The sequence below is a fragment of the Apiospora kogelbergensis genome (assembly GCF_038363985.1).
Source record: "Apiospora kogelbergensis strain CBS 113332 chromosome Unknown utg000005l_segment0_segment0, whole genome shotgun sequence".
Taxonomy (NCBI): Eukaryota; Fungi; Ascomycota; class Sordariomycetes; order Amphisphaeriales; family Apiosporaceae; genus Apiospora; species Apiospora kogelbergensis.
The window spans coordinates 1,005,860-1,028,392 of NW_027117422.1; the positions used below are offsets into that span (position 1 = coordinate 1,005,860).

Below are 22,533 nucleotides of genomic sequence, written 5' to 3' on the forward strand. Positions count from 1 at the left end.
CCTGATCGCATTGCTGAATCGATATCTTTTGCACATCAATCCATTGGACTTTTTGTGTCCATCACATCAATATGGTTCTCCTCAAGAGCCTCGTGCTCTCCGGCCTTGCGGCCGTCGTAGCAGCCAAGTCTGCCGTCATTGACCTCGTCCCCGACAACTTCGATAAGGTCGTGCTCAAGTCGGGCAAGCCCACTCTGGTCGAGTTCTTCGCTCCGTGGTGTGGCCACTGCAAGAACCTCGCACCCGTCTACGAGGAGCTCGCTGGTGTTTATGCGGCCTCTAAGGATGTCCAGATCGCCAAGGTGGACGCTGATGCCGAGAAGTCCCTTGGCAAGCGATTCGGTATCCAAGGTTTCCCTACCCTCAAGTGGTTCGATGGAAAGAGCGACAAGCCCGAGGATTACAATGGCGGACGCGATCTGGAGAGCTTGACCAAGTTCATCACCGAGAAGACTGGTGTTAAGGCCAAGAGAAAGCTCGAGATGCCCAGCCAGGTCAACATGTTGACGGATGCTTCTTTTAAGGAGATCATTGGCAGCGACAAGAACGTCCTTGTTGCCTTCACTGCTCCCTGGTGTGGCCGTACGTGCATCACATCCCTCCGATTATCTTGCTGTTTGGTGCGCTAACTGTGTGAATAGACTGCAAGAGTTTGGCTCCTGTTTGGGAGACCTTGGCTGAGGACTTCATCCTCGAGACCAAGGTCGTCGTTGCCAAGGTCGATGCTGAGGCTGAGAACAGCAAGGCCACTGCTGAAGAGCAGGGCGTTACCTCGTACCCGACTATCAAGTACTTCCCCGCCGGCTCCAAGGATGGCGAGGCCTACAACGGTGGCCGAAGCGAAGCCGACCTCATCGCTTTCCTGAACGAGAAGACCGGCACCCACCGTGTTGCTGGCGGCGGTCTCGATGCCACTGCTGGTACCATCGGTCTTCTCAACGAGGTTGCCATGAAGTTCGCTGCTGGTGGTTCTGCACTGGCTGACCTGACTGAGGAGGCTAAGAAGGCTGCCGCTGGTCTCTCCAAGGATGCCCAGTACAAGTACGCCGAGTACTACGTCCGTGTCTTCGACAAGCTGTCCAAGAGCGATACCTACGTTGCCAAGGAGCTTGCTCGTCTGGACGGTATCCTTAAGAAGGGAGGCCTGGCCCCGGCCAAGGCGGATGAGCTCCAAAGCAAGACTAACGTCCTGCGCCAGTTCCTTAAGGATGTGGCCGGTAAGGTCACTGGTGAGAAGGACGAGTTGTAGTAAACGAAGGTTCAAAACACCTATGGGTCGGACACCTTCTAACGATACGACCATGACGAGAAATGCATTAGGCATGATACCTATTCTTGACACAAAGCCAACACAATAGAATCATATCCATATTTATCGCACTCTAAGCACACAAAGCAACCCTCCGTGATCTAAACTCCCCAACGCCCTGTTGACCGCCAACCTCCCTACAATGTGCCTTTAGACAAGTGTATTGAGTAATTCACGGTTTTGATGCCGAGGCCGAATCACTTGCTTGGCTGGCTTTTTAGTGCGGATTCAAGGTTATCTAGTCGCCGCGACATTTCGTCCACTGTCCTTCGGGTTAGATCTCGTCCTCGTAGTTTTCATCCGCTTGGGCAATTGGGCGGGTAGTGCATACTCTTTGCGAATATTTCGCTGGACACACCGGCGAACTTGTTGGAAAGAGAGTTGAGTAACTCTTCGACTACGACCGTCAATTCATCGGAAGGCTAAAATGTATATCCTTTCGTAAGTAGTTGACCTAAAAACCACGGATCCTTTTATAAACCACGACGTACGGTTCCCTCCTCTTTGTTGTTCGGGGCGTTCGTGTTGTTGGGTTCCGGTTTCTTGGACGACATATTGGCGCGATCGGTCGCAGGGCGTGTGATTTGGAAGTCCGATTAGCCGAGCGGATATGCGTTTTTCGTTTGTTGCGTGCAATGGTCGTTCTTTTCGTGGGCAGTCGTGGTCTCGTGTCGTGGGCGGTTTGGCGTGATGTTTGGGCGATATAGGAAGAATACGCAGTTGATTGAATAACCTAGACGCGGGCGGGTTGCTACTGGATCTGTAGGTATGCGCCTCACTCTTTAAACCCCTGCTGTTCCGATTTAGCTGCTGCGAGACCCCTGAAGACCAGGGTGGGCCGGGGGCTCTCCTAGCTCGGGCAGGTGCACCGACAAGCCGGTGACTTCACTTAGACTTCAGGGTGCAGTACGGAGTACACCACGCGACACAATCACTCTATTCTTATCTTTGCTTCTAATCCCTACAAGTTATCGCATTACTGTCTATTGTCTAGTCTCTAGGAAAGCTACGATGCCCACCACCCGGTGATCCAACCTCCCTCTCCCGTCCGTGTGGCCATGCCTCCTCCGCAAGACAATGCCCGCGTTGTCTTCCTCATCATCCTCCTCTTCTGGGTTGCGACGAGCCCCGACAACGGCCCGGGCTTCGTCGCCGCGCCCTCTCTGACACGCGCCCGGCTCGCGCGCCAGCGACATGCGCACGGCGTGCTGAACACGACGGACTGGGGTACCTTCGCCCCCACCTCCACCTCGACGACGACAAAGAAGACCCGCCGCCGCCCGACCTCGATTCTGGGAAGAACATCACGATACCTACAGGCTACCTCAACTTGACGGGGTTTCGCAAAGAAGACGGGCTGGCATGGGACGACCTGGGCCGGTTCAAGAGCCGCTGCGAGGCGTGGAGCCGCAATGCCGTCGGTGACCCGGAATCGCAGTCGCCCGTCTGGCAGAATGTGTCGGGCGTGGTCAAGGGGCCCTGGATCCGGCGCAACGCCTCGGTCAGCCGAGTGCATGGAAGTTACAACCTGACGGCCATGACGCCGGGCATCGATTGGGTGGGCCGGCAGGCCGACTGGCTCCGCAACGCCACGGGATCCGAGGGGATGATGATGCTCCGGATCGAAGACGAGGAGGAAGCGGGCACCGAACCGGAAAGGCCGCGTCATAGCAAAGGCCTCCTGTTGCCGGCCGCCGAGGTGATTGCGCGCGAAGTCTCCGCTACGGTTACGATAGACGACGATGAGGGCACGGGTGCTAGCTTCGACATGCGACTGCATGGTGTGCACTGGCCCCGGCAAGGAGCGCTGCTCTTGACGACCACCAGCGAGAAGTTTGCGGGCATTTTCGGCTTGCCTCACCTGACGACCCGGCCGGACTTCTACGAATCTAGCAAATCTCTGCTAAACAGGACTCTGGACGAAGTGTTGCAAAGGAAAGAGAAGCGTACGTTCAGCGATCCTATAAACCCTTGGGCCGCTAGCCTCGACTCTCCGGGCGAAGGTTGGACCCCGGCACCTCACTGCGAGTATGTGGCATACATACAGATTCACCCGCCGGACAAGGATATTTTACAGGTCGACCCCATGCTCACCGGCCCGGAAGACGTGGCCAAGGCTATCGAGGACCTGGAATATGAACTTCGCTTCCCCCGGGGAGCTCCCCAGCAGCGTCACCCAAAACTACAGATGTCCGCTGTCATGTTCTCTCCCGACTGCGCCTTCTTCCTCGAGACCAGGGGCCCTCCAGAGTTCACGCAAGCTGAGGGGCTACACCTCGTAGGCTGGAAGCAGGAGTTCTGGCTACATAGCGTGAGCACCTGGCTGTTGGGCTTCGCCCTGGTCATCTTTTGCCAAGTTCAGCTGCTCAAAATGCAGATCAAAGAGACATCGACACCATCAACATTGGGTCGTGTCAGTTTCTACACCACGAGTATCATACTACTAGCGGACGGTGTCACCTTCCTCGGGTCCTCGGCTTGGAGCCTGTCGGCATCAACCACTATGCTGCCATCGCTGGTCGTCACAGTTGCATCATTCCTGGCAATGATTGTGTCCGTCGCCTTTCTGATCGAGATATTCAAAGTCCAAGAACCCGAGTGGAGGAGGCAAGAAAGAGAGAGGCAGCGCACATCTGCCGCAAATACACCAAGACCCCCAGAGACGCCCGCCAATACCACCACGACTACGCCGCCTGACGCGAACGCAGACGCTGTTTCGAACACCATCTTGTCCACTGCCGCTCGGCGCGCAAACCCGAGGCCGCCATCACCACCTATCATCATCCCGTCCGATCAGGACATTGATGCCGAGATCGAAGAGGTCACGGGGGGTACAACGGCAGCTGGGTTACCTGCGCCTGCAACGGCTGCTAATGCTACTGCCGCACCGCCGGCGGGTCCGACAGTGAGCACCATTTTCGGCCGGTTCATCCTGATCGGTATCGGCATCCTCTTCCTGTCCCTGGCCGCGATCACTTGGCGGCCTCATATCCGTACCACCTACTTCAACCTGCTCGCCTTCAGCTACCTGTCCCTCTGGGTGCCGCAGATCTACCGCAACATCTACCGCAACTGTCGGCGGGCCTTCTCGTGGCGCTTCGTCGTGGGCCAGAGCGTGCTGCGGCTGCTGCCCATCTCCTATTTCTACACGGCCAAGGACAACTTCGCGTTCGCGGAGCCCGATTGGACCGCCTTTGCCGTCCTCGCCGGCTGGCTCTGGGTCCAGATCTGGGTCCTCGTGGGGCAGAACGTGCTGGGCCCCCGCTTCGGCCTGCCCAAGGACTGGATGCCCGAGGCCTGGGAGTACCACCCCATCCTGCGCGAGGACAACGTCGAGAGCGGCGGGTTGCCTATTGGGCTGGTCTCGGTCTCCGCGCCCGGCAGTCCCTCGCTAGAGAGGAGGAAGAGCGGAGGCGGAGACGAAGGCAGCGGTGCAGGAGCCAAGCCCACGACAAAGATTCACGTCATCGACTGCGCCATCTGTCGCGAGGTCCTCGAGGTCCCCGTCATCAAGTCGGGCGAGGCGGATCCCACGGCCGTCGGGGGCGTGGCGGGCGTCTTCGCGAGGAGGGTGTACATGGTCACGCCGTGTCGACACATATTCCACTCGGAATGTCTAGAGGGTTGGATGCGGTTTCGCTTGCAGTGTCCTATCTGTCGCGAGGAGTTGCCGCCGCTGTAGCTCGGTTGATGTTCAATCTTCACGATGGAGGGAAGAATGCCCTCGGTCGTTTACATGACGTGTTACCTTACTTAGCTAGCGGGAATGATATTGAAAGAAATGCATACAATGTGTTACTTGAAAGAAAAACTGCATCGTGACAAAGCTGAATCAGTTGCGTACTCCTCGAGCTTGGTGCGACTAGTATGAATTTGAGTGGTGTCTCTCGTTGGTTCAGCGCACTACTCACGCTTCTGTGCGACTGCGAAAAGTCCTGATGTGTATGGTTATCCAAGATTTGTAAAATCTAAGTCGAAATGCAAAGCAAACATGCCGAAAAGAAAATTGAGGCGTGAGTGTTATGCAGCAAAAATCATTCAGCAAGATAGAATACTTCACGGCATGTGATGATCGGTATGTATGAATTCTGTCAAGGCTTCAGATCACGACAAACACAGATTGGCAACCAGCGACAGACAGGCAATTGCAAATCTTAGTCAAGAGACGAGTCTGTGAAAGACAGCTGATAGCTGTCCCGTTGATGCTCACATTACATCGTGATTCCTTCTATCACTACAACAACAGAGGCGGCAACGAATGCAATATATGATGCTACCATTAAGTAGGACACTGGTAAAGATTCTCTTCTTCACTGCCACGGGCGAACCGCAGCAAGTAATGAAAAGATAAAAAGAAAAACGCCTGTCAGACGTCCACTACCACCCACCCCGGCCGCGCGCCCGAAGGCAGACCGCAGCAAATCGGGGTTGAGATCATCAAAAACTCTCTATACAGCAGTCCTCGTGAAAGGAAAGCCGCCATCCTTGCGGACAGTGCGAAAGTGGGAGCGGTCTTGCGACCACCTTTTGAGAAAAAGGCTTCACTCTTGAGTGGCAGGGATTGATCTCATCAACCAGGGTCGGATCTGTAGCTGTTTTGGAGAAAACAGAGATTGGGACAAAAACTATAGAAATGATTCTTTAGAGTATTGTCGACATGAAGAGAAAAAGAGAAAAGAAATCCCAAGACGGAGGGAGGGAAGACGCCCTTTTATACAAAGGAATTCAGGCTGGGCGGGTCCCCAGCTTGGTGGGATCAGCCAATCCCAGCCTTCCTGTTTTTTGGGTGGAGGCTGGTCCTCAGGGTGCCTGGAAATGCCCTAGGAAAAATTGAATTTTACTGCAGGTGTTCCGTACCCGCTATTGAATGGATCACAAAGTGAAATGCAGCTGCTAACATGGCACTTGCCTCACTTACAACTGACATCCGTTACCTAACACATCACTCAAGCCTCAAGTTGTTCCTGAATATCACGATATTTGATGATTGCATCTGTTTGAACTGGATGATGCTGAATTGAATAAGTGCCAACGATTATTTACTAATTCACATGTGCTCTTTCCAGCGCAAAGCTGCCACGTCCAACTAACCAGTCGCCAGTCAAACCCTCGTTGCCGTACCTACTGCTTGTCCCAATGCTCACCCATTCGGCTTTGGCAAGTTGCTCGAGCTCAGCTGTAAATCAACAGATAGTGCTCACTGGTATGCAGAATCTTCTCAATTGCTCCATAACGATGGCAGGCCTGACCCAGTAGTCTTGTCCTAGGTTTTGGTGTAATAACGTAATAGAAGCAGTTCAACCTCGGTACATACTCCAGCATAGGTGTGGTTTTTGGACATGATGAAGTTTGTATATCCACGCAGCATTTGAAGGGTACGAGATAAGAGCACTGCTGATCAGGTAATCCCGTGGAAGTCTGAAGCCCGGAACCGCAAAAGTACCAACTCGCATCAGCCGTATCATAGTCTGCTCGGTGCCTTATCACCCAAGTAGTATCCGGACGGATCCTCTTCTTCTCCAGAGCCACCTCGTTAGGTAAGCGAGTTGGTCTTCTCGCTCCAACCACATGTGTTTCTCCCGGCATATTCACGCCCGAAGGCACCGGAGACAGTGGACCGTCACCGCTCCCGAAGTAGATAACCCCCGGCTTCCCCGACATAGCTCCCTGTCACCCTCTTTGCCGTTATGGGGCCTGTGGATGAGATTCCGATCAGACATGCGTATAGACAGTACAACTAGATGTAATCACAGGGATACTATGACACCCTATTGCGGCTCGCCGATTGATCAAGTCGATGTAGATGGTTGATGTATGACATTATGTTAATAGCCCGTATTCTTAAATTTTACGCCAGACTCCTTGATAAGATTAAAGCAAACAAGAGACAGGTATTGTGCCGTGATTGTCATCCTTGAAAACCGTACCCTTTATCGCCTTTTGTCAGCTGCCCCCTTGGCCGGCTTCCACTCGTGGTGGTGCTGCCCCTTAGTAGTCCCGCCCACAGGATCGTCCTGGCGGTCGTACATGTGCTGGCCGAAGTAATCGAGCTGGGCCTCCATGAACTGGGTAGGCAAGGCCGTCGAGGTCTCGTACTTGTAGTACTCGAGGCACTGGCTCATGCTGGGCACGAAGCCGTCGGCTTCGACGGCCTTCAGGACGACGCTCTTGAGGGCCGGGTAGTGCTTGGTGAGCTCGCGCGCCACCTCGGGGTTGCCCAGCACGTCGTCGACGTCGTGGTCGGGCCGCGCGTACGCCCGGTCCAGCACGATGTCGGTGATGTGCTCGGCCTTGATGATGCAGCCGCCCCTCCAGAGCTGCAGGATGTTGCGGTAATCCAGCCCCCACTTCTGCTCCTTGTCTTTGGCCCGGATCAGGTCCAGGCCTTGCGCGAAGCACGTCAGGAAGCAGAAATATGTCGCCATGTGCAGCTGCTCAACAAACGCCTGCTTCGATCCCACGGACAATTTTTGTGCCTCCACCCCGCCGCCCGCTGCTTTCTTATTCTTCCGCCGCCGGCCTAGGTCCGCGGACGCGCAGCGGAAGAGGTGTGCGGCAAGGATCGAGGAGGCCGGTACGTGCATCGTCACTGCCTGCTCACATGTCCAGACGCCTGTGCCCTCTTCCTCATCCACGTCTTGGACCACCTTGTCCCGCACCGTGCCGAGTACTCGGTTTCCGTTCTTGTCCTTGGCCTCCTGGATGTCCACGCCGATGGCGACGAGGAAGCAGTGGGAGAGCGGGCCTTCCGCGTTCCACGCCTTGAAAACATCGCGGATCTCGTCCTCCCTGAGCCCGAGCCCCCTGCTCAGCATCAGCCACACCTCCGCCAGTACCGACATCATTCCCTGCTCGATGCCGTTATGTACCATCTTGACATAGTGGCCGCTGCCGCCCGGGCCGACGGGCGCCACACAGGGCCGCCCTTTGCTGTCCTTGGCCGCCAGTTTTTTAAAGAAAGGCATCATCAGCTTGAGCGCCTCGGGGCTGCCGCCGGGGGACATGGAGGGCCCCGCGCGGGCGGCCTGGTAGCCGCCCGAGACGCCGCAGCCGATGTAGTGGACGCCCAGGGGCTTCAGGTCCCGTTGCCGCCGCTCCGTGTTGGTCCAGTGCTCGTTGCCGCAGTCGACGATGATGTCGCCCTTCTTCAGGTAAGGCTTGAGGCCCTCGACGCACTTGTCGGCGGGCCCGCCGTGCGGGGTGCTGAAGACGAAGACCTTGGGCTCCCCCGGGTCTCGATGGCCCGGCAGACGCCCTCGTAGCTCTTCTCACGCACCACCATCTTGTCCATCTTGATGTCTCTGGCCTGCTTCGCCAACGTATCCATGTTCTTCTCGCCTGGTTGGTAGCGTCAGTACCAACTGATCCGGCCCTTACTTGCTGGCAAGTCATGTCGAATATGGCAGGGCCAAACTTACTCGGGTCAAAAAAATGCACCTCGGCGCCGTTTTCGGCGTACAGCAGCGACATCATCGCGCCCATACTCCCTACTCCGAGCATTCCCAACTATTGCGCATGCGTAAGTTTGGTTCTCCAGGAACTCTTGGGGGCGAGTTGATGCTTACTTTCTTCACTTCCAACCCCATCGTGTTGCTTGCCATAGTGGTGGTCCTTCTGTAGTATATCTTAGGTTATGTTTATATCAACGAATGCACGACGTAACAGATCATTCAGAGTACAATAGATGAGATGGTTGGTTAGCAAGTGTAAGATGTAAGAGGGGCGTTCGAATGATGAACGAAAAGGCCAAATATATTATCTATAAACCTCCATGCAGATGACTGTAAGTCGCTCTGAAATAATACCTACCTGTCTGTCCTGTTTCCTAGTTGTTGTTACGTACGGTCGCTGGCTGATGGGCGGCAGTGACGGAGCAGTCTAGACTCTTGACGTCAAAGAGGGGCCCCCTAGCTGTGCACAGTTCAGATTTGCCCACCCTTTCTTATTAATCGGATGGAGAGTTTCCCCCTTCAGGAGGTGAGCTGCTGTCAAGCCGCGCGAACCCCAAATGCATAGGTCGGCAATGGAACTAAGCACGGAACATTCGGTCCTTTCGAGTCGCGGGACACAAAACCTGGACGTCCGGCTTCTATATGATATGACATCGGAGGGGCGCGGCGGGCCCGCTTTCTCGTAGCGGCTGACGTGAATATGCCAACCGTTGGTCCGGCTCTCACAAAAGGCCCTCTGCACGTCTTTTAGGCGCGAAACAACGCACACTTGCAGTATTTTAGGCCGTAGGATATGCACCTGGCGTAAGACCATTGGAGAGTTATGCCGAACTCCCCTGATATAACAGACATATTATGAAAGGCACGAAATGTATCCGGAAAGGCTGGCCGGTCCAAGAAGCCCGAGAAGCGCACCGAGTCGGCAGCCGGAAGACAGTGGTGGACTCAGTCGTACGTTGACGCCAGACGCGTTGCATGCTGGGTTTCTGACTCGTTGCACGGCGCAAGCACCTCTCCAGCTGCCAGCTGCCAGCGCCCCATGTTCTCGCATCGGCCCTACTACGCGAGCCATTCCCGCAAGCTTTCTTAAGCGAACAGCTAACTAAGCCTCTGGAGGTTAAGATTCGTCCAATGAGGATTCTAGCAGCAGTCCCGAAAGAGTAGTTGTATGTGCATGGCTCAGGGACTGCCGACTGGTTAGATGCGGATATGCCCAACGCGCCATGCCCAAAATGGCTTTACATCACGACATCGGGCGGGATGACGACCGTTTTGCCTAGCAGAGAGATCTCCATTCGTATTGAAGGCAGGCGCTATTCGCTTCCCGTGGCGCCTTCCGTGGGAGAGGCGCTTGGGGTACATAAGGCTCACCAGCACTCCAATCGCACCTGCGTCTTCTTTCCCAATTGGCACATCGGACCGGTCATGATGCAATCGTGATTGCATCAACTAAACGTTTTGGGACCAATTCACCGTCTGGCACAAGACGACGTCGACGCCTTTGTACGCCACGGCCACGGCTCGGTATCGGCTGTTCGGAGAAAGTCCTTGGGTTTTAGCGAAAAGAAATGTTGACTTTTTTTCTTTGCTTCCTTCGGATGGCCCGCCTCTCACTTGGTGTTGTCTAATCTACTTAGCCAAGAAAGTATCATGAGTATCAAGGATTGATATCGAGGTCGATGTCATCAATCGTTGGTCTACTTCCAAACAATCACGCAGCTAACACACTAAGATTGGAAGCTAAGAGTCGGCAGCATCGGTCTGACTTGATAAGTAGACTGCGACTGTGACGCGGAGGCATAACTTGGCCGAGGTGCGAGCCGCCTGTGCCTACCTATGGTATTGCCGATCTTCATCCTGCCCACGCGCTATTCTGGGACACATTTGATGACAACAATACATACAGCACACAGCACCCCAAGGGCGCCTCCCATTGGATCTCCGGCCCACGACCCGCTACTGGGACAAACAGCGAATTGATATGAGTACAACTTGGCTTGTCATCGGCTTGGCCATGGCCGTGGCGCGTCTTTCGAGTAAGACGTATCGACTTCAGCTTCTGGGCTGGAACAATAACATTGGGCAAGGTTGTTTATGGTTGACTCTTCGCCCCTGAGCCCACACCCTCACGCGCGCGCACATCAACAGTACCACACCTCCGCCTGTATGATGGTGCCGTTTTAAACTTTCTTGGCTGCGTTCTGCGGGCTCAGCTATATTTCTAGTAGGTATAGCTTCGTCCCGTCCTGTGAATGCGGATTCCCAATAGTACCCAATGGCTTGGTTCGGCCCATGCGGCCTGGCGGTTCTGTCGATCAACAGTTCCCGTCCAGCGCGCTGGCTTTAGGCTCGAAGTATGCCATCTCAGCCATCTCGCTCATGGGAGTCTGCACGCAAACCTATCCAGCCGTTCAGCCTTGGCTCATGATTCCATGAGCTCATCTCACGGCACGACCAATCTCCTAGTCTCGGTGGTGCGGCTTGGCCTGGCCTGTCCAAAATGCTGTGGCTCGACGTGTTCGCTGTGGACTGTCTCAAGTCTATAAGATAAATGTGCTTCCTGCCGATCAATAAGGCTTTGATTTGCTCTCTACACATTTATTAGAAGTTAACTCCCATCCTTCTTCCCCGAATCATCTTCTCCAAATAATAATATCATCAACAATGGGTGCGAAATACCTTCTTCGCGCATGTGCGCTGGCTTCACTAGGCGCCATTGCCCTCTCTAAGCCTGTCGCACCCGTCAGGAGCGCTGCTTTTCTCGAAGCGCAGAAGCTGGCTGACCCTTCGTATGGACCTGTGCCGGGCCAAGATCCCATATTCAACACCTATTGGGGCAAAGCACCGACGTGGCCCGGCAACCTGACAGACCCCATCCTGCCTACCAAGAAGGGCCCCCGGGAGTTGACGACCAAGTCTGGCAGAACCTGTTGGCGGCCGAGTGGATTATCTTCGAATTCTACCAGCAGGCTGTCGAGATGTTCAACGAGTCATCGTTCATTGCGGCCGGCATGCCCAATACCACCTACGAGCGCGTCAAGGAGATCCGGAATAACGAAGCCGGCCATCTCCGCATCTTCCAGAACCAGATCTCCGAGACCTCGGTCAAGCCGGGCGCTTGCAAATACCAATTCCCTTACAAGGACCCCCAGTCTTTCCTGGCTCTGGGCACCGTCTTGGAGATTTCTAGCATGGCCTTCCTTACTGGTTTGGTGCAGCAGGTTAAGCTCAACACGGCCAAGGGCGCGATGCTCGCCATCGCCGAGACGGAGACGCGCCACGAGGTGTGGGCGTTGATGGACATTTGGAAGGTGAACCCACTGGGCGGCCCGTCAGACACCGTCTTCCCCTATGCCAATGAGGTGCTCGGCAGCACGGGTAGCCTCGTGGTTCCCGGCAGCTGCCCCAAGGAGAACCCCGAGTACCCCTCCCCCAACCAGCACCTACCCAACCTCGGCGCTAGTAAGAACACCAAATCGCTGGCACCCGGCTCGACCATCGATCTCGCCTTTGGCGATCCCACGAACCAGCCCAAGTTTGCCAAGGGAAAGCAGTACTACGCTGTCTTCTTCCACGGCGTGGCCAACATCTCCGTCCCCATCGAGACGTGCGACTGGCCCCAGAAGAACATCACGGTTACCATTCCGCCCCAATTTGAGGAGAAAGGCGTCATTGCTGCCGTCGTCGCCGACACGCCCGGTGCACCGACCAAGGAGACTGTGATTGCGGGACCGGGTATCATCCTTGAGCAGCCCGAGCCGCTCGGAGTCAAGTTGCTTTAGAGCTGTGATCACGTATGTGCTTCGGATGGAGGATAGATATATTACTTTTATTGCACATTATATGGAGTTGTACTATATACCCTACATTAATGCTCCGGCACTATTTCTATTACGCATTTGCACGCCCAACTTAAGCCCTCCCACACGTAATACTTTTTGGTGATTATGGATATCCATCATAGTATTTGATTCTTGAAAGCCAACAGAGATTGGTCTTCCTCATCGGCTTCGGTCTCTCACCATTTTCTAATTAGCGAAGAAGATGAAGAAGAGGATGTTGGGGAATAGGAACAGGTGAGACCCGAAGCGAAGTCTCTTGCCGAATCTAAGATTAGCCAAGGACTATATTCGGGCTGCGAGCGTGAGACAGGAGGGGGAGAAGCAGTTTTTAAGTTTTGCGCCACGCGCCCGAGATCGTCTGAGATCGAAGAAAGACCTTTTTCTTCTTCCGTCGTCCTGGAAGTACCCATTCGACGTTATGTTCTACGTGGCAGGCTATCCGTTCTTACATGCACGCCATGTTTCTGGGGGCACCGCGTTTTGTTTTGTTTAGTTGTATCCTATATTACTTTATTTCTCTTGTCTTGTCAAATGTCACTCCAACCTTATTTTCGCTTCTAATCTCCTTTCTCAGATTATGCCAAGGGGCAGTGCTTCAGTCGGAACGCAGAGCACCAGAAATTGTCTTCCTTGTTGGCTATGTCTGACGGGAATGTTGATGTGGGTGTGCCTGTGGGGGTCTATGGGGCACATGTGTTTTGTGGTTGGAAGTCATTATGGTGATGGTAACTCGAACTTCAAGGTTTTCAATCCGCCAAAGTCGGGACCAAACTTGAGCCATCCATGACGAGTGGATTCTAAAAATAATAGTCACTGGTCTCTTTGCTACTTTTCCTTCGTCCCTCGGCTCTTTGTCGCTGACCTGGTTCTAAGCGAGGGTAAACTGTAGGTTGAGACATTGTCGTATTTCATCCCAGCGAGTCAATGTTCTTGTTCCGGTGTCATCCCACATGACTCGTCAATTCATTCATGGCATTTCGAATGAAGGCTAGACCTCTATTTTTGGATTAGCTGGATCGGAATGTCTGGGTAGGTGAATACGTGGGCGAGGATGACAGTTGCCTACTCGATAGCCGCCGAATGACGGACCCCCTTGCTTTCGGGAAGAGCTTTCGACGAAGTGTGCTTCCACATGTATGCTTCGCCTCCATTACTGAGGAATTGGCGAAGAACACATGGTAGCAGCAGTAGCAGTGCGGAAAGGGGTGAAGTCATAGCTCCTCTTCTCCTATACTTGATAGTAGAGAAAAGAGGCAGTAGACTAACAGGAACATCAGGCTTTCCCCAGCTCATGCTTGAGTCCAGTGGTACTATTCGTTCTCTTCCCCTAGGCGGCCAGCAAAAGGGATCATGATGGCGCCAAGCTGACCCTGCTCTGGAGCACGAGTGGCGAGTCAGCCTCCACATCAAGATAGGTGGTTGGACATGCTGGATCATCTCGTACGGAGCCATGCCGCAGCCTGACTCTGAGTAGATACGCAGACCCAACTCTGGGTGGCTCGTAGTTGTTTGATCGAAAGGGGAGTTGAAGGTGAGCCCCCTTATAGCAGGTTCTCCCCGAGTGGTCCAGGCAGGGTATAGCAATCATGAGTGGCGCATTTGGACATGGTCGTTATGGATCTCGCCGGTTCGATCACTCCCGCACGGGATTGATGAGACCCGACGTATCTTCAAAATCGAAATATTTACGCTCTTTAACGCGGTGACCCCTGAAATATGAGAGCTGCCCCTATCCTGGCTTGGAAAGGGGTAGCTCGTATTTTTCCAGGGGCTACTGCCAAACCACAGCGCTGGGGTAGCTCACACATTGAATTGATATTGTAGGATCCTCTTGCAGTCTTTGTCAGTATTAATTGCACGGAAAAGCAGCTTGTTCTTCTCAGAGGCGCAGGCCTCCAAACCTAGGAGACAGCTACCACATTAAGTGCTCAATTATCCGAGGCATACTGTTGTAGGCTGGCGTCGTCTACGACGAGAAACAAGGCTCCGTATAACTCATCACCCAGAAAGACACGGCTATCTTTCTAGGCAGGTATTTTGAAAATCATGATCACGACACTCAGGATACATCGACGGAATACCATGCAAAACCAGGATCATCAGCATTGGGTGCATTTACACGAGATATTATCACCCAAAACTAGTCTCGAGAACAGAATAGAAATCTTCATCCTAGCCATCTTGAAAGATTCAGTCTTTTGCTCGTATTATTTCTTCAGATCCCGAATGGGTCGTCGGATCTCATGAAGCGGTACATGAATCCCCTATCTGTGTCACTTCGAGAATACAAGGCACGGCTGGAGCCTTAACTACTGCCATTTACCTCAGTCCAAACACGGAAGTTGAAATTCTCCATTCGATATGCCTGAAGAGGACGAATCTTCTCACAGAACAGTGAGTGGCCCTACTTTGACTCACTCCTATCCTCTCTTATCGCAAAAAAGCAGGGCGAGCCAGAGCGACATGAGCAATTCCCCTCCGGCCAACGAAACATCGACACACCGAAGGCTACGGAGTAGGCTAAACACGCCCGCACGTCTGATATACAAGGGTGGCAGCGGCGGCGTTCCCGAGTATAGTCCATCTCGGTTCACAACCGCACTACCCAGCTCTGGGTGGCTAAACGATGGCATTCCCTGAATTCCCATTGCGACGAAGACCTGAAATCCCATTCACCACCCACCGCGTGCGCCCGTTGACTAACACTAGCGACGCAGGCCCGCTCGTATTCCAGCCAGCCCACCACCAGCTGAGTTTCAACGTCTGTCAGTCGCGTAGTAGCTGGGCGGGTCTCTTCGAGCTTCTGTCTGATGTATATTGCGGCACGCACATAGCCACATTCTCATCATACATGTCAACAACCAGCCCGTGCCTCGACGGCCGGGCTATTTGCTCTCATCTCGAGCCGTGTCCCAGTCAGTGCACCTAGTCGATGAGGCTCCGTGTGGGCGTTATTCATGCAGGAATACGTAGCGGCCGGGCACGGGTCCTTGCTATGCGTGACATAGATTGTTACGAACGGGACGGGGTGGGAAAAGTCGGGATAATGACTCCTTCTCATCTCAATATAAGCTAACGACCAAGTTCCTTCCTTCCCGCCCCGCGATGGCGGCAACGGACTAGAATTTTCCTTGGTTCTTCTATGTCTTCCCTAACTAGCCTCACCGCTCGGTCCGGCCAACTCGGAAACCCCCTTTCATCACGGCTATATCGATAGGCACGCAATCCACGGGGCTAAATATCGACCTCTTTCTCCATACGTACTAATACGACCCTGGCTCAAGATACTATGTGGATACCTTCTATACTGCACTGGGAGGAGACGAAGATCGTAGCGCGTCCCCAACCCTCTGGAATGGGTTTTATGTATCCTAAGCCTGAGTTATGGACGTAGGCTAGCCGGTTAGCACGGCCCTTACTGTGATACTATGTATCAGTACCACAGGACCGGAATTTACAGGATATCTCATGTATCCCACTTATAATCGTAGTATGTCCGTGTAGTTAATTCCCACATTCTGGGCAATCTCAATGGACGGATCAGCCAGAGGACCCAGAGATAATTATAGCGTCTGGTGGGCTCTGAGTAAGAGCGCCACCAAGCACTATATTAGCACGACTCAAGATGCAAGCTGGATCTACAATCGGAGGATCCTCCGTCCACTTCTCATTCAACATGTAGTTAGCTCGATTGCCAATACGGCAGATTGATCGCCAAGTCGGTCTTTATGTCCTGACCGAAGGGACCGGGGGGAGAAAGTGAAGACGAGAAATCATGCAGCACCCAAGGAAGAACACGTGCAGCAAAACTGCCCCCTAATATCCGAATGTTTTCCCAAAGGAGCAAGATGGGAAAAAGGCGCATCGCCAGCCTGAGCCAATCAAGTAATCCGGGGTTAAAAGACAAGGATGAAATAGGCTCAAGGAACCCCCCTTACCCAGTAGGGAATCTTCACCGCAACCCCCCAAAAGCCCCCCAATCTTGCAACAGTCGATAAGATCCTGGTTCGGGGCTCGCTTCGCTAAAGGTCACTTAGCAACCACGCCGTTCATTTCCTTCTTACTGTATTTACGTGCACCCTTGCCCTACCTTGACAGCAGTAGTTTTAGCGGTGGCGCCGCAGAAGAATTTTGAGTAACGAACGGCCGGCCCCATGGCTAATGAGTGACACAGTAATTCATCGGGTCCGGCTGGCCATTGGCAGAATATGGTACGATTGCGGGCAGAGTTGGTATGGGCAGCAACCCTTGGTGGAGAGAAAGCCGTGCTATCTTTTTTAACATGCAGTGCCTGTCGATATTGTCATCGGCGGCTCGCGCTACATGGATGGCATGCATACAGACAGACAGACCAAGACGGCCTACACAGTCAAGTACTGCTGGCGAGCCACACTGTGCTGTGACCAGGCACATCCACATCAACGCACATCAACGTACATCAACGTGGACCCCGTAGCGCGTGCCGTCACTCTGGGAGAAGTCGGTGCTTCCTGTCGGTGCGTTGCGGTTTCATTAAATCTTCATTACCATCTGCAGACCCCAATTACTACACTCCTAGACTCGCAATCAATGCAAATGAAGCACTCGGTAGGGTCGGTAGCAGTTATGCGCTGTAGCGTCCCAGATCTTCAGGAACAGAAACACTTTGCATGCACGCGTCTTACCCAACGGAGAGGTTCATTGGGTGGAGGACGTGTCAGAACCAATTCAAAACTCACCCGAATGCCGGTTATGTAATACTGGCTGCAGTCTGAGTGCAGCAGTCTAAGTGCAGCAGCCAGTAGCCAGTAGCCAGTAGCCAGTCTGGCATTCGAAGGCTAGAAGGGCAGAAGGCTTCTAGGGAGAAGTGTTTGGCAGCTGCTACAGAGCTGGTCCTTGTCTGACGCACCATACTTCCTAGTTGCTAACATCCAATAGTTGAGCACTATCCGGCCAGGGCGGTATAAATCTGTTGCTCTCACAAGAGGGGGCTTCAACACAATGCAAAGTAGCGCCGCACCTTGCCGCCGCCGCCACCACCACCACGATGGCAAATGGATAGATAACGTTGGGAGAAGCCAGGAGTTGTGTGGTTGGTTTCAGGACGGGGTTCAATCAATCGATGGACGGATCTCGGGTTGATGAGGGGCACAAACCTCCTGGCGGGCTGTGTCGCGTTTCGAGGAACTTTGGTCTGAACATTGTTTCGAAAGAATACCAGATCCCCTCCTGCCCCTCCGCCCCGGGTGTTACTCAGCCCAAGACAGGCTTGCTGGCCGTCGGCTGTACGATAAGATCCGCGCCTATAAGTCATGGTGAAGGCTACATCGGTGATGGCAGGATTGCCAATGGTGAACATCAAGGCTCTGGTGCCCTTTACACAAGCCCTGTATTGCGCCGCCACATGCGGCGTTTCAATTGGGTCTTGGTCGCGGTTTGACCAATATACCGCCGACGTAATGATCAACACTTGGCTGGTTGTCTCTGGAGAATAAATGATGCAATCCCGTTTCGACTCCGTTGGCAGGATAAGTGAAGCTGCCCTGTAGCGGATTGACGAGGCGACGACGCCAGGCCCCTCGGCCCCAGGCCCTTCGAGCTGGAGGTATCCTCCTTCCCTTTTCTCTTGGGCTGTGCAGTCGAGTATAGATTGGACAAGATGCCTGTTGGACGCAGGTTCATGGTTCGTGGTTTATGCGTTGATCCAACTTCTTCATGCAAACCCGCGTGCTCAGAGGCGAGCCCGGGCCAAAAGATCTCGAGGTAACGTGGGGGGCCTTTTGGGCGAAGCACGCGTTGGAAGTCCCGCAACCTTAATCAGTAGTTCTTAAGCAGGGGAAACAGAGGTTGTTGCATAAGTAACAAGCACGGGTAACAAGTAACAAATGGTGATAGCACCAAGCATGTATACTCGGCTGTAATGCTACAAGTCACGGCAGACTGCATGCACATATACAATTCTGCATGAGAAAAGCCACCAGGCCAACAAAGGTCTCTCTGAAGACCAGCGGCCTGACCATCTCGTAGGGGCCCAACCCAACACAGCGGCATCTTCAACCGCACATCCACCACTCCTGCCATAGTGAGGCCGCTGCAGCCCACTCCAGGCTCTATCTGGCTGGCCATCACCAACGAACATCGGGGTCTTCCGTAGCAAGAGGGGCATGCGGAACAACAAGAAGAAGAAAGAAGCACGCCGGCGCACCCCTCCTCGTCTTGCCTCCTTGCCTCCCCCACCGCCACCAATGCGATAACGCTTGTGCCCGTTCGACCTTCTCCGTTGGGTGGAGACAAAGGCCAAGAGAGACGGCAGAGCAAACACCAAAGAAGCAACTATCGCAACGGTTTCCCGACAATTGGTGGATCTTGGGGCTGGCTGCTGCACACACTGCACCTGCATAGCATGTGAGAAGGAAGAAAAAAAGTAAAATCGGCGGAGCTTTTAATAACAAGCCGTACTATAGGTTGTCTTTCCCCTTACCCGTTCTCTACCCAGCGTAGAAATGGGGACAAGCTATTGGAGGAGAGGACCATGGCGCTTTTCGACTCCTCCCCCTCGTGCCGAGTTGCCAGCGATTGGTTGGGTATCGCGTGTGCCTTTGTGTGTGCCTGCCGTCGATGCCGCCACGTTTTCACCTATGATCCGCAACTCTTCATGTACGCTCCTTACTACTGGCCAGCAGTGAAGAGAGGACTTTGCGATGGAGGGTGCTACCTTCTGCATGAGGTGGCTATGGTTTGCAACCGAGTCAGTCAGGCCCGCAACCGTTGCCTCTTATTCCACTGTATCGCGATAAATATAGGCCGTCGTTCGGTATAGACAGACGTGCTATAAACAGAACCTGAATGTTTGATAGATATAGACTTCAATATGTTAGAGTTCTGACTCGGTGGATTCGAAGTTAGGTAAGCATATTTCTATCAACTTTCTGCGTGTGGATCACAGCTATTTTTACGTGAACAAGAAAGCATTAGACAGAGGCGCAGAAAAGCAAGACGTCCCGTGGCGGTGACGACGAATCCTGTTCCTTGTTCCCCATGCACTGCGGCAGCAAGCAGCGGCAGCAGCAGCATTGCCCACATTACCACCACCACGCATGTATGTATGCCCGTTGGCGCATCTACCATCTACCATTTCAGCATTAGCACCGGCAAAAGCACGCACACAGGCCAGCCGGTAGGGTAACCTGCTACAACGGTTGATCGAGACCGGAGGCGATGACGCCGTGCATGTAACCGGTGTCCATGCAAGAAACCGCAACAAGCCCTCTGTTCAGAGCGTGCATAAACGCGCTACGGCCTCAAATTTTTGTTTTTCATTTATTGGCGTCCAAGCTATCGTTGACGTTGATATTGTTTGTTGTGATACTGAAGATGCGACTTGGACGAGCCGCCCGCCAGCTTGGGTCGCGGCCAGTTCGCGGGCCCCCAGTGGGGTAAAAGGTTGCCAATTTCTAGGGGCCCGTTCGTCTGTCTGGGGGCCTGGCTGGCTGCTGCACGCACGTACGAAACCCGGGAGAGATACAGTAGCTGATCATTGAAACGCGGCCGTTCCTCAGCCGAAACGCAGAACGAACAAGAAAACGTTACTCACACACGTACGACCAAGTTGAAGCAAGATTCTTTGCCATGAGTGAAGCAAGGAAGGATAGCAAAGCCATACGCGGCCTCGAGGTTGCGTCTCCCCTTTTGCCCACCCTCCCAACCTCAAGATCTACATTTTGTAATCTAATCAGTGGTCATCTGCCACTGAGATCTTCCAGGCCACTAGATTGGTGTTATCCATTCCGGCCCACAGATTAGACAACTAGCAGATCTGGCGTATTGATGTCAACAACACCAGGCACCTGGAGGGGCAGGGAATCATACAGTGCAGGTTTAATCGTCACTCAAGATGGCGCACACGTTTGCAAGTGGAGATGTGATATGGAAAGATGGTTGTGGAGGAGATTTGCTTCATTCTCGAGGCACATCACTGAACCCGTGTGGCTTCTACCCTAACCTGTGACTCTTCGCTGCTGTTCCCGTTCCAGCGCTTCCTTTTTTCCCTACCTAGCCCTGGCTTTCCCAGTACCTGGGCCGATGCCATGCTCTTCGTCAACTCCGCGGTAATTATCATTCCCATCCATAGTTGTCCCAAAAAGTTCATTAGGTATCATCAAGTTGCCCCTCCCATAAGTAAACAGTAGAAAACAAAGCACAAAACACAAATAGACAGCGGACAGATCCCCAAATCATGTCCGATGACGTGTGGTATCGCTAAAACGCCATGCCGTGGGCGGTCCCATGTAACGCCCGCTTCGATGCCACCGTGAGAGAAAGTCTCACCAGTCCACAATAATAAAGATGATTGTTTTTTTGTTGCTTTGTTCTTGTCTTTTTATAACCGTAAGCTCTTGCGCTTGTTAAGGTGCAGAGTGCCAAGTATTGCTTTCTTTGCAGCGGCGGGGCTTAACGGTGACATGGGTTGCGAATTACCCGAAGGTGCGATCTTCTTCCATGCAGAGGAATACCGACGGGGCGTGGTGGCCTGTTGGGGCGACACAGTCGAGGCGGCTTCCACTGGCGTGGTTGCCGTCCGGTCCAGCAGGCTTGGGCGGGGCTCCGGTGACACGTTGGTGGTCAGGTTGAGTGTCGACGACGTACGCAGGGAGAAGAAGCTATCCCTCGAGCTCGTGGCCTTGCTGTTGGTCTCGTGGAGCATGGGCCGGCTGCGCCTGCGGTGTAGGCCCAGGGTCTGCTGCACCCGGTTGAAAACAGCGGTGGGCGTCCGCGGTGTCCGCGGCGTGCTGGGCTCTGCCTTGCTGCCAATGGAGTAATCGCTGCCGTGTGCAAAAGGGTCGATGCTCAGGAAAGAAGGAGGCCGACGGCTCGCCGAGTCGGTCGAGTATAGGCTACTCCGTCGAGTAAAGCTGGTCGAGCCCGACCTGCTTCGCGGCGCCGACTCCACCGAGTAAAAGCTGCTGTTCCTGGAAGAAGTGAAGGGTGCAGGTCGTCGAGCCGAATCGTCAAAGCGGTCGACGTTGGGGCTTGTTTGTGGCCGGCTGATGTTGCTGTTGCTGTTGCTACTCTTATCCGATGCTGCGGGAGACGTTGCCCTCTTGGACCCTGTCAGGTTTACTATGCATGGCTTCCCCGAGAAGATAACCGACACGACGCGGGCTGTGTCTTCGTGGCTATTCCGCCCAACCGGAGACGCTTGGGATTTTTCGCTGGAGGAGTCGTAGTCATAGTCCGAGGAGTCGCCGGCAGAGGACGATGCATCCTCCTCGGAAGAAAGATATAAGTCGTGGGGGGGTGTTGACCAGAGTCTGGTTGGGATCGACCGTGTTGATCTTCAAGTCGCTGAGGAGGAGCCTGGAGGCTCGCCGGGAGCTCTTCCGCGGAAGCTGTGGTGTGTTTACGTCCATGTCCTTCTTCTGGACCATCTTGACGGTTGCCTGTTCGATCAGGGTAGTCTCGTCCATCTCGACAAAGTCGTCCAGTATGGGCTCGTCGTAAGGTGTCGATTTAGCTGAGTAGGAATCGCAGGCTCGTTCTGTAGAAGATGACTTCCTCTCAATGTTACAAAGAGATGAGTTACGAGGAGGCATCTCTTTCTCCCGGATTGCATGTGGTCTCTCGGCCAGAGACATGGCTAATGACCGCTATATGGTGTAAGTGGTGTGTGTTGGAAGGTGCTGGTGGGTCTTTGTTCAAGATTGAGGAATGTTCCCCTGTGAGACCTGATTCAATGTTTGTGAGTGTTTGCAAAATAGGCAATTTCCATACGCGAGACGGCTATGTGGAAATGGGTTTATGAAAAAAAGGAGGCCCGGTGGTCTTTAACAGAAAGTCCTTCCACCAGAATGGAAAGGAAGTCGAGACAGGCGGCGGAAGGGCCATACATGTATATCTATGGGATAGCGATGGATGGATGGGGGGACGTACCTACACCACCACACCAAGGGTA

At 53.7% G+C, this 22,533-nt stretch overlaps 5 protein-coding genes across 5 annotated transcripts; 3 read left to right on the forward strand and 2 right to left on the reverse strand.

The window, feature by feature from the left end:
- Positions 1-71: 71 nt before the first annotated feature.
- Positions 72-1,249, forward strand: PG998_006918 (Protein disulfide-isomerase; the record flags this gene model as incomplete). The annotated part of the gene is made up of 2 exons (XM_066873734.1): positions 72-582; positions 642-1,249. 2 exons carry the CDS (start codon positions 72-74, stop codon positions 1,247-1,249), a joined length of 1,119 nt encoding a protein of 372 aa, XP_066729679.1.
- Positions 1,250-2,367: 1,118 nt separating this feature from the next.
- Positions 2,368-4,991, forward strand: PG998_006919 (uncharacterized protein; the record flags this gene model as incomplete). Its single annotated transcript, XM_066873735.1, has 2 exons — positions 2,368-2,536; positions 2,575-4,991. 2 exons carry the CDS (start codon positions 2,368-2,370, stop codon positions 4,989-4,991), a joined length of 2,586 nt encoding a protein of 861 aa, XP_066729680.1.
- Positions 4,992-7,239: 2,248 nt separating this feature from the next.
- On the reverse strand, positions 7,240-8,910 carry PG998_006920 (6-phosphogluconate dehydrogenase (decarboxylating); the record flags this gene model as incomplete). The annotated part of the gene is made up of 4 exons (XM_066873736.1): positions 7,240-8,532; positions 8,586-8,647; positions 8,728-8,815; positions 8,875-8,910. The coding sequence occupies 4 exons, from the start codon at positions 8,908-8,910 to the stop codon at positions 7,240-7,242; spliced, it is 1,479 nt and encodes a 492-aa protein (XP_066729681.1).
- A 2,514-nt stretch (positions 8,911-11,424) lies between these two features.
- Positions 11,425-12,542, forward strand: PG998_006921 (uncharacterized protein; the record flags this gene model as incomplete). The annotated part of the gene is made up of 2 exons (XM_066873737.1): positions 11,425-11,609; positions 11,630-12,542. 2 exons carry the CDS (start codon positions 11,425-11,427, stop codon positions 12,540-12,542), a joined length of 1,098 nt encoding a protein of 365 aa, XP_066729682.1.
- An 8,419-nt stretch (positions 12,543-20,961) lies between these two features.
- On the reverse strand, positions 20,962-22,216 carry PG998_006922 (uncharacterized protein; the record flags this gene model as incomplete). The annotated part of the gene is made up of 2 exons (XM_066873738.1): positions 20,962-21,849; positions 21,908-22,216. 2 exons carry the CDS (start codon positions 22,214-22,216, stop codon positions 20,962-20,964), a joined length of 1,197 nt encoding a protein of 398 aa, XP_066729683.1.
- Between the last annotated feature and the right edge of the window lie 317 nt (positions 22,217-22,533).